Raw genomic sequence first — 14,468 nt, 5'->3', positions numbered from 1 at the left:
TATTTAGTTGAAAAGTATATTTTATGGAAACCCGGGAACAGATTATTCCCATTTTAATGGTTTCCTATGGGAAATATTTTTTGAGATACACACTTTTCGCTTTACACACTCTGTCTGGAAACCAATTAAGTTCGTAAGTTGAGGTCTCACTGTAATTGCAAATGGGCGACACAGAGATGTGCGTATGTGCATCAGCAATAAATCAGTTGGTAGTATGTCTTATCTTCTCCTTTAGCACCACTTGGAGGTTAATTTATGTGATACAACAAAAATACAGATTTTTACAAAATTACATCCACATATTTTACCATTAAATAATCAACTAAGAGTGATTTTGAATTTATTAGTATACTGTAACAGTTACATTAAAAATGAAAAAAACTGAACAGTGAGACCTGTGTCATTTGCTTTTTACAATGCTATTATCTGCCATAAATCAAATGTGATCATGATTTCACCATTATTATATTAAGTTTTTCAAACATTTGTTATCTTGATTGCATTGTAATTTAGTAAAAAAAAATACATTTCACTCACTATTGTGCCTGGGTTATTACCCATAGACCACTTTTTATCAATGACTAAGTGTGTCCAGAGCTGAATCAATCAAATTCATGTATTGTACCCAGATGTGTATTCAATTTCGCTGTTAGTTTTCACCAGAATGTGAATGCCTCCCTCTGTTTCACTTCGACAAATAAATCGTTGATCAAGGAAGAAGGGAGCTTTGTCAGACAAAAATGTTAGGATTGTTGTTTGCAGCCTGTGTGTGTGTGTGTGTGTGTGTGTGTGTGTGTGTGTGTGTGTGTGTGTGTGTGTGTGTGTGTATGTGTGCGTGTGTGTGTGTGTGTGTGTGCGCGCGTGTGTGTGTGTGTGTGTGTGTGCGTGTGTGTGCGCGTGCGTGCGTGCACTCCTAAGAAAGAAAGAGTGTGCAAAAGAGATTATGTCTGTCTGAGGGATTGTTCACAAAACGTGTGCGTGTGTGTGTATGTATGTGTGCGTGCGCGCGTGTGTGTGTTTGTGTGTGTGACAAAAACAGTGCCATTACAACAAAAAAGTAGGGACACTGGCAACGTGTATTAAATCCAAGTTTGTGTTAAAACGGAGACAAAGCTGCTTAGCGGCTGGCAACATTTCTTTTAAGCCTATGGTGTGGTAAATACTGAGTGGCATTGGTCGTTTTGTCTTATATCAACATTTGCTTTCAAATTTCACTCTGCATTCTAGGATTTTTTTAAATATGTAATGGATGCAATTTGATGTGAGATAATTGTGAGGCTTACTGAAAATTCTGATCAACATCAGTGAAGACAGGTTTTCTCATGAACATATTTGTGCATTTGATACTCAACTAGACAATTTAATGCAAAAAAGATGGTTAATTGTCCTTTATCAAGTTTTTGTTGACTTTTTGGGGTGCTCGTTGGTTATCTATTCTGTGTTACTTTACTCAGTATATCTGAAAGAGAAGCAAATATTGTATTTTGAAAAAAAAACACATTTGACTTCGTACAATGCACTTATAATAAGAATTGTGCTTTCTCGTAGCGGTGTACTGAATTCAAAACCACTTTTGTCCTAATCGGGTCTGGAATGTGACAACGCAGCAATCCTATGCAATCCGGTCGTGTTGCTTCATAGAATGTGATGATACGCAGCACATCAGATCACATGACTCCAATAAAAAACGCATTCAAAATGAAATGGCACGTGTGTATTTGTGTGATTTGCAGGCCAGTTGTCGCCAACGTCTACACTCACTGTAAAAATGTATTAATAGCAGCAAGCCCACATTAATCGCGTATTATGTTGTCATAGAGGTTTATATTGGTTTTTATTTTTTTGGGTGTGGCCGTAGTTTCCTGTATGATATACATGAGACGTGTTTAAATTTGCTTTGAAATTTGGTGAGTTTCATGTAAGGAATTAACAATTTAACAACAATTAACAATTAACAGCAGCGAAAAAACTGAACATCTCCTTGTCGGCACCAAATCCACGCTACACAAAGCAAACAGCTTCTCTCTCACCATTGACAGTTTAACCGTGTCCCCCTCCCTTGAGTTCAAGAGCCTGGGTGTCATCCTCGTTAGTGTTGTGTCCGGAGGAATGAGAGGAGGAGAGTTGCTTTGTCAACGTGTTTATTGTGCCACCATCTTAATCTACCTGCGGTCGTGACGTCACCGCTGCTTTACGACCTGTCGCAACATTCTGTAGCAGTGTGACATATGCTACATTTACCCCCCCTCCCTGAAGGAACCAAAAACACTTTGTAACAAGGGAAACCGGGTAGACTGCCGGTTTCCCTGCTTAGCCGTGTGGGTTATTCTGCCACGCGATAGGCTAAGCACTGGCTAGGGTCTGAATATTCAAAATATGTGATAATTGTCCAAATTTCCAAAGGGCAAAGGCGAACGCGAGCTGGCCGAGGCTCTGGCCCCACGGGCACGGCTGGTTCACGACGCTCTTCGAGGCATCCCATCGGTGTTCTCTGATGTGTGACAGGACGTCAGTAGTCTTTGCTTGAGAAGTCGTTCGAGGGGGTCGGTGCCGCCACTCTCCTTAGGCGGCTGGCATGCCAACGCGACCCGTCAGCCAGACAGAAGGTGGTCGGTCCGCTTTGGGCGGTAATCTGGACTGGTGCTGTCCAGAATGAGTCCAATTTGTGAGAGCAGCACGGCCGGCGAATGCGGACCCAGTCCGACACAGTAAGTGTGCGTTGCTTCGTCCGGCGCTTCTCGTTGGGCCCTCTGCTGGCTGAGGAAGAGTAGGGCAGGCCGTCTGCTTGGTTGGAGCTTTCTCCACCCCCGTTGGCCTGGGGGTGAATTGTGGCACCCGCATTGTCAGAGATGGAAAAGCCGAGTGCACAAAACAAGTCCAAGCCCAAGAGGTTGGCGCCATGACGGGATATTTGGAAGGTGAAGGGGGGGAGAGTCCTCGAGCCATAGCGCACTGTGAAGGTGGCAGTGCCCACCATACCAATCTTAGTTTGGCCATAGCCAAACAAGTCCTCAGCGTTGGCCTCGATCTGGAGATGAGGAAATAGCCGTCGAACTGTGGACACGTTCAACAGTGACCTGGAGGCTGCCGTGTCGAGCAGGAGTGGTAAGCTCACTCCATCCAGTTCCACTGTGCACCACTTGAATGGCTTGGCGCGCGAGCCCACGCAGTGGATGGTGGTTCGCCTCGGCTGGTCTGGTGAGCGGCGTGGCGGGTATGTTGACGTGGGAGCAGAGCGGCACATCCTGGCGAAGTGGTTCCTCCTTCCGCAGTGCTGGCATCTCTGTCCAATGGCTTTGCAAGTTGGCGCGCGTGTGGGGTGCCAGGCAGACCCACAGTTGGCACAAGGTCTGCGTGTGTTGGCCCGTTGATGTCTGACGACATTTATCTCGGTACGGTCGTAAGTGAAGGTGGGAGCAGAGCGGCACATACTTGCGAAATGATTCATCTTCCCGCAGCGTTGGCATCGTTGTCCGGTGGCTCTGCAAGTGGGCGCACGTGTGGGGTGCGAGGCTGACCCACAGTTGGCACAAGGCGTGCGTGCATCGGCCCCTTGACGACTGGCCACATTTATCTCTGCACCGTCGTATGTAGAGGTGGAGTCGTAGGTGGCGGTGGCTTCTGGGAGTGGCGAGGTTGGAGAAACAATCTGTGCCACCGCGGGAGAGTGTGAAGGTGTGGGTGGGTTCACAAGCCGAGCCGTTAGTTGTGCTGCGTTCTCCAATTGGAACGCCATCTCCACAGCCTTCGATAGTGGGAGGTCATCAGGCGACAATAGTAGTTTTTCCCGTAGCTTGGGATCAATTGTGTGCTCCGCTAGTTGATCCCTTATCATTTCCTCCTCCAAGCGGCCGAATTTACAGAGGGCCCCTAAACACCTCAAATCGGCCACGTAGTGGTGCACTGGCTCGCCCGTGCGTTGCCGTCTTTGACGAAAGGCAATCCGGCGGACAATGACGCTCTGGGGTGGGGCAAAATGTCGGGCCAATAAACTGACACAATCCCCGTATGTCTTCGCGGGTCCAAGAGAGCGAAAAATGCACTGCCCCTCACTACCTAAACTGTGTATTAGCATAGCCGTTCGGCGTGCTTCGCTTGCCTCGTTTAGTCCGGTCGCCGTCAGATACGTCGTAAACGAGTCATACCAGCGGGACCACGGGACTGGTGGCTCACCGGGGAGCGCGAGAAACGAGGGGAGGGGAGCTGTGTAGAAGTCCATCTTCGTCGCCAATGTTGTGTCCGGAGGAATGAGAGGAGGAGAGTTGCTTTGTCAACGTGTTTATTGTGCCACCATCTTAATCTACCTGTGGTCGTGACGTCACCGCTGCTTTACGACCTGTCGCAACATTCTGTAGCAGTGTGACATATGCTACAGTTAGCTCACTATCTTTTCAGTCCCATATAAATAACATAACTCAGTCTGCATTTTTCCACCTTAGTAATATCAAACGTCTCCGTCCCTCTCTCACCCCTCACTCTGCTGCTGTCTTTATCTACAGTCTCGTCACCTCCCGCATCGATTATTGTAACTCACTTCTCTTCGGTGTCAATCAGAAATTTCTCCATAAACTCCAACTAGTCCAAAATTGTTCAACCCGGATTATCACTAAAAGCCCTTCCTTTCACCACATCACCCCTGTCCTCCACCAGCTCCACTGGCTCCCTGTCAAACATCGGATCAAATTCAAAATACTTCTGTTTACATTCAAAGCCATCCATAACCTTGCCCCTCCCTATCTGTCTGACCTGCTTCAAATCTCCATTCCCTCTCGGTCCCTCAGATCCTCATCCTCCCTTCACCACTATGTGCCCCCTGCCCATCTCACCACGATGGGATGCAGAGCTTTCAGTCGCTCTGCTCCCAAACTCTGGAATTCACTTCCACCTGTGACAGGTTGTAAATTATCGTATTTCCTATTTTGGTTACATTCGCGTAGTTCTATTGGTTTACAAATGATATATATCGAAAATGTTTATTTAAACATGGAACGCCTGCTTCGGTTCATGTTTCGTGTCGGACCGATTTAGATCGTTGGACCGGAAATTGTTGTGCGCGTACGTTTGCATTAGATCGGGGCATTCGAAGTAAACCACTGTTGAGTCAAGACGTATCACATTGCTTGTCTTGTGGTTTTTTTCTGGATCCCACAACACCGTATCTCCCTTACTATAGTGGAGAGCGCAACATTTTGGAGGCACCGCTGGGATATTTGCGTTCGAGTGTTGTCTACTCGCCGTGGGTAGAAGCTCGCGCCGAATATCCCCAATCAACCCAGTCGGAGTGGCGTCGCCGTTTACTGGTTTGTTTCTACATGTGCTCTAGTTGCATCTCTGTGCGTACAGCCACCACTAGAGGGCACTGGAAGACTTTGAAGTGAATCCGGCCAGCTGAACTGCGTCTACCCTCTCGAAAATGGCGTTAGAGGAATTACAGTTGGACATCAAAGGCAAGTTATTTGGACTGAATTTTCAACAGTTGTCAGAGTTATGTGCTGAAATCCAAATATCTGGACTGGAAAGAGAGCAACTTACAGGAAAGACTCGAGGCCAACTAATTAATATTGTGTCAACCTACATTGAAAGAGCTGAATTAGAGCTAGAAGATGGAGGAATGTCAGATTTGCTACGTATAAAGGACTTCATTGGAAGTATAAAAGATTTTGAACCAGGAATAGCCAAACCAAGTGAAAAAGGTCGGGATGCAGTGCGAAAGAGAAGCATAGTGCCCCCAGACACTGCCCCCTGGCGCAAAGATTTCAAAATATCTGGACAAATAGGTGAACTCGGACAAAAAGATAAACTCACATTTCCTAATTTGGTCAGACAGATAGAAAGTGGGCTCAGTAAAGGCTACCAGGGGGATGAGATCATCGATGCAGTGGTTCGTGCCATAACACCAGGTCTGCAGTTGAGAAGCTACCTCGAAGGGAAAGAAAATCTTACCCTAACTTCTTTACGAAGGATTCTCCGATCTCACTATCAAGAGAGAGGAGCCACTGAGTTGTACAAGCAGCTCTCATCGGAAGTGCAGACTAATAAAGAGTCCCCACAGAAATTTCTACTGCGTGCAATGGATCTTCGTCAAAGGATTCTTTTTGCATCTCAAGAAGCTGAATCAGGGGTGAAGTATGATCCCACGTTGGTCCAGAGTTTATTCCTGCACACAGTTCTGACGGGGTTACAGAGTGACAATGTAAAGAGTGACATGCAACCTTTCCTCCTGCTAACCACCACATCAGATGAAGTACTGTTAGAAAAATTAAACATGGCATGTGCAAATGAAAAAGAGCGACAGGAAAAAAAGAAAAATGCTGCTGCACGGGTGACAACGCTGACCACTGTCCAGGTAGATGACACACCAGTCCCGAGTGGGAAGAAGACAGTCTTAAAGCAGAATACTGTTACTGTGCCGAATGAACTCCTTTCAGAGATCAAAGAGATGAGGTCAGAGATGATGCTGTTAAAAGAGCTGCGTGCAGAAGTGTCCCAGATCAAAGAGACTATTCAGAAACCAACAGCCACTTCTCAGCCCACCAGCGGAGGACCTGAACGCCTGCCTGACCACTACCCTGAACAGGTCGCCTTCACTCCACCTTCACAATATCAGGTAGATCCACCAGCCAGGCACTACTACACCCAGCACTCCCCATCAGCATCAGCAGTACCACCCAGCACCAGGGCCCAGGCCGATGAGGGGGGCAGCACAGTTCCAGCAGCGGTTCGCCCCTCCGCAGTACTACATGCCCCGTCGCCCTCAGCCCAGGTGTTATTCTTGTATTCAGACAGGTGAAGAATATTGTCAGCACTGTTTTAAATGTGGAAGTAGTGAACATTTCAGAGCAGGCTGCAAAGCACAGAACTCAGCTAGGAACCATGCTTTAAACTAGAAAGGGTTACTCCAGTGGGACATGGTGTGACCACAGAGACAGATAGGTCCCAGTGTTACAGTGGTGCTATGAAAATGGAATGTAAGCCCCACACACGTGGCCCCGTTCAGAAGAGACATAAGCAGTCATTTGTCGAGCGTACAGATAAGAACCAGTGTGGCAAATTACCTTCGGTCAGGGAGTTAGTGGGAAAGAAATGTCTTATTCGGTGCTTTTTGGGTAACAAAAGGGTTGAAGCACTCTGGGACTCGGGGTCCCAGGTGTGTGCTGTAGATGAGTTATGGAAACAAACAAACTTACCTGACGTGTCATTGAAAAATGTGAATGAACTTATTGACCCTGATAACACTCTCAATATTGTGGCAGCTAATGGAACGGATATGCCTTATGTAGGATGGCTTGAGATATCATTTAAACTTGGTGCTAATGATCCAGGGCTACTTGTACCAGTATTAGTACTAAAAGGTGACCAGCAACAGTGTCCTATCATAGGGTTTAATGTCATTGAGCGTCTTGTGTTAGATAGCCTCTCTAATGAGTCACAAACAGGGGATACAGAAAAGCTCTTGAAATCGGTTAGACTAGCTTTTCCCCACCTTAAGCGCAATAAAGCTGCCACTTTCATAAAAGCAGTTAGTCTGGGACAAGCACATGAGTACCGTGTAAAAACAACAAATGAGAGATTCACTATAGCCAGGCATAGCTCACTTATTATTCCATGCAAAGTACAGGCTAAGCCCTTTAAGGAAGATGTTACATTGGTTTTTGAGCCAAGTGAAAACCCACAGTGGCCAGATGGCCTCGAGCTTTGTGACTCGTTGGTCTCAGTTAAGGCAGGTTCCATCCCTAGGATAGTTGTTAGTGTCCAGAACCCTACTAATCATGATATTAGGTTTCCAGTAAAGGCTATTATTGGTACAGTGCAGTCGGTAGGGTCTGTCTACCCAGCTAACATATTTAAAAGGGACCTTCCTTCAGTGGTTGTCAATGAGGTCCATGTCCAGAATACCACCATCGCTCTCAGTGAGCAGTGGGACCCCCCAATTGACCTTTCTCATTTGGACGAAGATAAAAGAAAGACCGTTCAGCAGATGTTGAGAGAGGAATCGGCATCATTTTCAAAATCGGACAACGACATAGGGTGTGTGGAAAACCTACAAATGGACATTTTGTTGAAAGACACTGAGCCTGTTTCAAAGACATATATGTCTGTCCCAAAGCCAATGTACAGAGAGGTGAAAGACTATTTACAGGACTTGATAGCGCAGGGGTGGGTGGAAAAGTCCACTTCCTCCTACTCATCCCCTGTCGTCTGTGTCAGGAAAAAAGATGGTACACTGCGCTTATGTATTGATTACAGAGAGCTGAACCGGAAAACACACCCTGACCGGCACCCCATCCCACGGGTACAGGACGTGGTGGATAGCCTTGGGGGTAACACCATCTTCTCGCTGCTGGACCAAGGCAAAGCATACCACCAGGGGTTCATGTCCAAAGGGAGCCGACACCTGACTGCCTTCGTGACCCCTTGGGGCCTTTATGAATGGATTCGAATTCCGTTTGGACTCATGAATGCACCAGCAGCGTTCCAGCGGTGTATGGAACAATGTCTGGAGGGGTTACGGGACGAAATATGTGTCCCCTATCTTGATGACATTCTTGTTTTCAGCGGGACATTTGACAACCACGTTGAGGACGTCAGACGAGTGTTGCGACGTCTCAGGGAAAATGGAATAAAACTCAAAGCCCGAAAGTGTGACCTCTTTAAGCCGGAAGTGAGGTACCTCGGCAGGATTGTCTCTGCTGAGGGGAGCAGAATGGACCCGGCAGATACAGCAGCAGTGCGTGCCCTGAAAAACAAGCAGCCAGGCACTGTCGGTGAGCTTCGAGCCATTTTGGGACTATTAAGCTATTATAGGCAATACATCAAAGATTTCTCTTGTATCGCTAGTCCCTTGTATGCTTTGCTTAAAGCCCCTCTGAATGTTGAGACTCAGCAGCATCAAAGACAAAAATGGAAAGTGAGACATAACAGTGTGTCTTCCAACACACGTATTGAGTGGAGTGATGAGCATCAGTCAGTGTTAGAGCAGCTAATAGACTGTTTAGTTCAACCACCAGTTTTAGGTTTTCCTGACTTCGCGCATCCTTTCATTTTGCATACAGATGCCTCTAACCGGGGTTTAGGTGCTGTGTTGTACCAAAGACAAAATGGCAAACTTCGCGTGATAGCCTATGGCTCTCGGACATTAACTGCAGCTGAGAAGAATTATAATTTACACTCGGGCAAGTTGGAATTTTTGGCGCTTAAGTGGGCGATCACAGACAAGTTTCGTGATTATTTGTACTATGCACCATTCTTCACTGTGTATAGTGACAATAATCCACTCACGTATGTACTGTCGACTGCTAAGTTAAATGCAACTGGGTGCAGGTGGGTCGCAGAACTTTCTGATTTTAATTTTACTGTTAAATATCGTCCCGGTAAGGAAAATGTTGATGCAGACAGTTTATCTAGGATGCCCCTTGATATGGTAACATATATGGAAGGATGTACAAAAGAAATGTCATATGATGCTGTGAGTGCTGCCGTACAAGCGGTTGACCAACAGAACGAGTCTAGTGCAGCTTGGTCTATGGGAATCTCAGCTATGTGTGCCGAGGTGTCACTAAACACACCGATAGCCCCATTGACTGTTGGACAGATCAAGCTAGATCAAGAGACTGACCCCATTATAGGACATATTATTAGATACAAACTGGCGGAGACGAAACCGCTAGGTACTGAACTAAGAAAGCATTGTCCTCAAGTTGTTTGTCTTGTGAGGGAATGGGACAAGCTACACTTTAATGACAGAGGTGTTTTGTACAGAAAAACGGCAAACAGAACCCAACTACTGCTTCCTGAAAAACACAAGGTGACAGTGTTAAAAGAGCTGCATGATGAAATGGGCCACCATGGTGTAGAAAGGACTCTTTCCCTTGTAAGGGATCGTTTTTACTGGCCCTTTATGCAAAAAGAAATAGAGGACTATGTACTGAGAGAGTGTGTGTGCCTAAAACACAAAAAGCCCAACCGTGAGACCAGAGCCCCTCTTACTAATATTGTGACTACTCAGCCTTTTGAACTTGTCTCCGTTGACTTTTTGCATCTTGACAAATGTAAGGGTGGTTATGAATACGTGCTTGTGCTAGTAGACCATTTTACACGTTTCGCTCAAGTTTATGCTACAACGTCCAAAGCTGGCAAAACAGCGGCAGACAAAATCTTTAATGACTATGCTTTAAAGTTTGGGTTCCCCCTTCGAATTCACCATGATCAGGGTGGTGAATTTGAAAATCAACTTTTTGCTCAACTGAAGGAATATTGTGGGGTTGCGGGTTCAAGGACAACCCCCTACCATCCACAGGGAAATGGACAAGTTGAACGATTTAATCGAACACTGATCCAGATGTTAAAGACACTGACAGAGAAACAAAAGAGTAACTGGAAAGACTCACTAAACAAACTCGTTTATGCTTACAACTGTACCAAAAGTGAGGTGACAGGGTTCTCACCTTTTTACTTACTTTATGGACGTTCACCACGTTTGCCAGTTGATATGTTGTTTAGCTTGAATCCAGACTCGAACCAGGGTGAAACCAACCAGAAGGACTATGTGAAGAAGTGGAAACAGGGCATGGAGGAAGCGTATGCGATCACGCAAGAAAATAACAACAAAGCTGCTGCCAGGAGTAAGAGACTATATGACAGTAAACTAAAGTATTCTACCCTGTTGCCCGGTGATCGTGTTCTGGTTCGAAACTTAACCCCACGTGGAGGTTCAGGCAAACTGAGAAACCACTGGGAGGATGTTGTTCATACAGTGGTTCGTCAAGTCAGCCAAGACATTCCAGTTTATGAGCTGAAACCTGAGAGGGGGAAGGGCAGATCTAGGATACTCCACCGCAATCTCTTGCTGCCATGTGATCATTTGCCATTAGAGACTTCACTACAGTCCCAGTCCAAGGAAAAGTCCACTCGGCAACGACCGAACAAGATGCCGGAAATGGATCCGGAAGAGGATGATGAGGAGGATGAGTATTATCCAGTGTTGCATCGCCAGAGCACCCGACCAGACTCACCAGAACCGCGGGACGTGAGCTTTGTGGAGACAACCCACCATGATGACAATCAACTGGGGAATGAACTGCCGGGGACGGAGCCGGGAGCTGCGGAAGTTGACCAATCTCAGGAGGGCAACATTGGTCCGGAAAATGATCCACCTGTGACAGTGTGTCCCCCTTTTCCCCAGCCACCCCCCAGTAATCCTGATATTGGGGGAAATCAACGGCCACGACGAGAACACAGGAGACCCAAGGTATTCACGTATGATCGCCTTGGTTCGCCATCTTGCTACAATGTAGGGACAGTACCATATCATGGTGAACAGACAATGCCTTGGATGTATGGCGCACACCCCTATTATGCCACGAAATACTACAGAAATGGTTAATCGACACTTCGGTTTAATAGAACAGTGAGATGGAAACAAGAAGACCCCGATGAGCCCTGTATAAGTAAAACGGAATGTATGAAAAGAGTTCCAGTCTGTGAATTGTTGATTGTTATAATGTAAACAGAATGTATGAAAAGAGTTCCAGTCTGTAAACTGTTCATTATTATAGTTCATATTTGGATGCAGTTCATAATACCGTGCGTCATTGTTTTGGGCACGTCGTCCAGCGTATTTATGTATTTACTAGTACATATGTTGGGGACAACATCTATTTTGAGGGGGAGTATGTGACAGGTTGTAAATTATCGTATTTCCTATTTTGGTTACATTCGCGTAGTTCTATTGGTTTACAAATGATATATATCGAAAATGATTATTTAAACATGGAACGCCTGCTTCGGTTCATGTTTCGTGTCGGACCGATTTAGATCGTTGGACCGGAAATTGTTGTGCGCGTACGTTTGCATTAGATCGGGGCATTCGAAGTAAACCACTGTTGAGTCAAGACGTATCACATTGCTTGTCTTGTGGTTTTTTTCTGGATCCCACAACACCGTATCTCCCTTACTATAGTGGAGAGCGCAACACACCCAACATCCGTAATATTGACTCCCTCCCTATTTTCAAATCCCACCTCAAAACCCATCTGTTTAAAATTGCTTTCAATGTCTAGTTCAATCTGTTATTTTATTATTTATCATTTTACTTATGGTTTTATTGTTGTGTGCTTTGTTTTTATTGTAAAGCGCCCTTGGGTGTTCTGAAAGGCGCTTGAAATTAAATGTTGTAGCAGTTGAGGAAGGAGAACACACAATCGACTCGAGTACGCCTTCATTCCAACTGCTAACAAGTGGATCTAACTCAAAACAGCAAATGCAGTGAAATATAAGTAACATGCACCCGCCCCCTCCCGTGCACCTGCTGGGTGAGATGCCTGGTCCTAGTGCCCGCAAAAATGTGTTATTAATTTCAAAAATTTGAGTAAGATAGCGCGGTTCTGCACCCGAATGCACACATGTGAAATGAACAAATAGTCAAATACTGTATACCAATAGAATCAAAATTATTATTATCAAGCATCTTGTAAAATGTTGTATTCCATTTAATTTTTGGTACTCTTTGGAGTCTCGTGTGTTTTTAAATGTGTCTCGTAGCTGACGGAGAATCTCGCTGTTCGGGCACACACACGAAAGTCTCCTGCTGCTCCTCCTTTCCTCCATTCTCTTCCTTTTCCCCTCTTTCGCCTCCATCCACTCACCCATCTCCACTTTCCATTCAAGCATCCCGATTTTAGCATTGCCTCCTCCGGCATAATGACCAACGATTTCCCGGAGGACGAGAGCCGAGAAAGGAGGGTAACTCGGCCCAGCCGAGCAGACGACAATGTCACCATTCTGACATCATCCATGGATGTTTACCGAAGCCGGAGCCGAGCCAGTAGCAGCAACGACGCTGGCGCCGGCTTCACGTCCTCCGCGGACCTGACCACCTCCTCCCTGGAACTCAGCATCCAGACGCGGATCTTTAAGATAATCGTTATCGGGGACTCCAACGTGGGGAAGACGTGTCTCACCTTCCGCTTCACTGGCGGCAGCTTTCCGTACAACACCGAGGCCACCATCGGCGTGGATTTCAGGGAGAAAGCGGTGGAAATTGAAGGAGAAACGATCAAGGTAACATTGAATATTATCTTGGTTGGATTTAGAGGTCTTTCCCTGCTCCCTTCCTCTTATGCACATCCTCCATCTCGCATGGTAGAGGACTATAAAATGCCACAGCTACTCTATCACTCACCGATTTCAGAGATTATTGATGATTTTTGTTTCTTTTTTTTCTTCGTTGTTTAATTCAACAGTGACTGTTCATGTCCCAAATTGTATTACGACTCCATACTAAACGCTTGCCATTGGTTAATACAATACACTAGAATACTATTGATTAATATGGCGCTTTAACAACAGCTGAAGCTGTAACAAAGCGCCTAACATGGACAGCTACCACATACAAGAAAAATAAAGCAGTCACAAAGAATGTAGAAAGCACCAGGGAATTAAATCAAGATCAAGTCGGAATCATGCAGAGTCGAATGCCAAAGAGTACAAGTGAGTTTTGAGGCAGGTTATAAAGATGGGCAGCGAGGGGGCTTGCTGAATCTTCAGTGGCAGGTCATTCGTGTGGATGGTGCGTCGATGTGGATGAGCTTGGAGAGGTAAGGAGGAGCAAGGCTATTTAAAGATTTGAAGACAAACAATGCGATCTTGGAAAGAACTCTAAAATGTATCGGGAGCCAGTGAATGGATGCCACAGTAGGAGTTATGTGCTCCCTCTTACGAGAGAATAGCTGTCTCTGTGGTTAAATGAATAAAGGCAACGTCATTGAGAGAACTCCATCTTCCATGTTGTTATTCCTGAAACAATTTTTGAGCTGTCTAATGTAGTTAAACATTTTTCTTGTGTTTGTCATTCCAGTTAATTGGTTGGAGTGTTGGATAAAGCAAGCTGACAATCCCTAACTTTTCTTGTCATTTCTCTGTTTGATTGAGCAAAACTTTTCACCTTGAAGTGGGCAAGGCTTTCTTTAGGATCCAGAAATTATGACAACAAATGCATTTCTTCAACCCTATATTTCAGTCAATCTCAAAATGTGTTGCTATAATGAATAACCCCTTAAGCACCCTATTAATATAAGAGATTTGTCATCATAAACATGAATGAAAAGCAAACTGTTGTAAACATTTGATCAACAATCAAAATTTGACAAACAAAAATTAAATAATGACAGAAATTAGGTATTTCTCTTATTTTACAACCATACAGTACATATTTAACTGTACTTAAGTGTGATAAGGCTTGCAGATCGTTGTTTATCAATCTGTGACCCGCGACTGGCTGGCACGCAGGTCAACATGTGCACTGCCTACTGCCCAAAGTCAACTGGGAAAAGCGGCAGCTCACCCTAGTGACAATAAAGCAGAATCGAACCCGGACGTGTTTGATTTTAATATGCAGGATTCATCCTATTGTAATAAACAGATGGTTCTCTTTTTTCTAATGGTAATAGCATACAAACCCACATTGTTTT

General features: G+C 45.4%; 2 protein-coding genes and 1 long non-coding RNA gene across 3 annotated transcripts in view; 2 read left to right on the top strand and 1 right to left on the bottom strand.

Annotated features, from left to right (window-relative positions):
* The first annotated feature begins 4,864 nt into the window (after nt 1–4,864).
* Nucleotides 4,865–12,268, top strand: LOC148901611 (uncharacterized). Its single transcript, XM_088991251.1, has 3 exons — nt 4,865–5,240; nt 5,324–6,706; nt 12,257–12,268. The coding sequence occupies exons 2-3, from the start codon at nt 5,414–5,416 to the stop codon at nt 12,266–12,268; spliced, it is 1,305 nt and encodes a 434-aa protein (XP_088847377.1). The 5' UTR covers nt 4,865–5,240; nt 5,324–5,413.
* rab33a (RAB33A, member RAS oncogene family) overlaps nt 12,090–14,468 on the top strand; it is a 5,857-nt gene continuing 3,478 nt past the window's right edge. Inside the window, exon 1 of the mRNA XM_088989486.1 lies at nt 12,090–13,059. Coding sequence (XP_088845612.1) covers nt 12,700–13,059 — 360 coding nt within the window. The 5' untranslated portion in view covers nt 12,090–12,699. The remainder of the gene's footprint in view (nt 13,060–14,468) is intronic.
* Nucleotides 12,810–14,468, bottom strand: part of LOC148901609 (uncharacterized) — a 10,032-nt gene continuing 8,373 nt past the window's right edge. The window contains exons 4-5 of the long non-coding RNA XR_016114150.1: nt 12,960–12,980; nt 12,810–12,882 (exon numbers count right to left, since the gene is read on the bottom strand). This is a non-coding gene — a long non-coding RNA (uncharacterized LOC148901609). The remainder of the gene's footprint in view (nt 12,883–12,959; nt 12,981–14,468) is intronic.

The sequence above is a fragment of the Hippocampus bargibanti genome, linkage group LG02, assembly GCF_051943395.1.
Source record: "Hippocampus bargibanti isolate YZ-2025 linkage group LG02, ASM5194339v1, whole genome shotgun sequence".
Taxonomy (NCBI): Eukaryota; Metazoa; Chordata; class Actinopteri; order Syngnathiformes; family Syngnathidae; genus Hippocampus; species Hippocampus bargibanti.
Note: the sequence above shows the minus strand (reverse complement) of the source record. Positions and strands in the feature narration are given on the sequence as shown.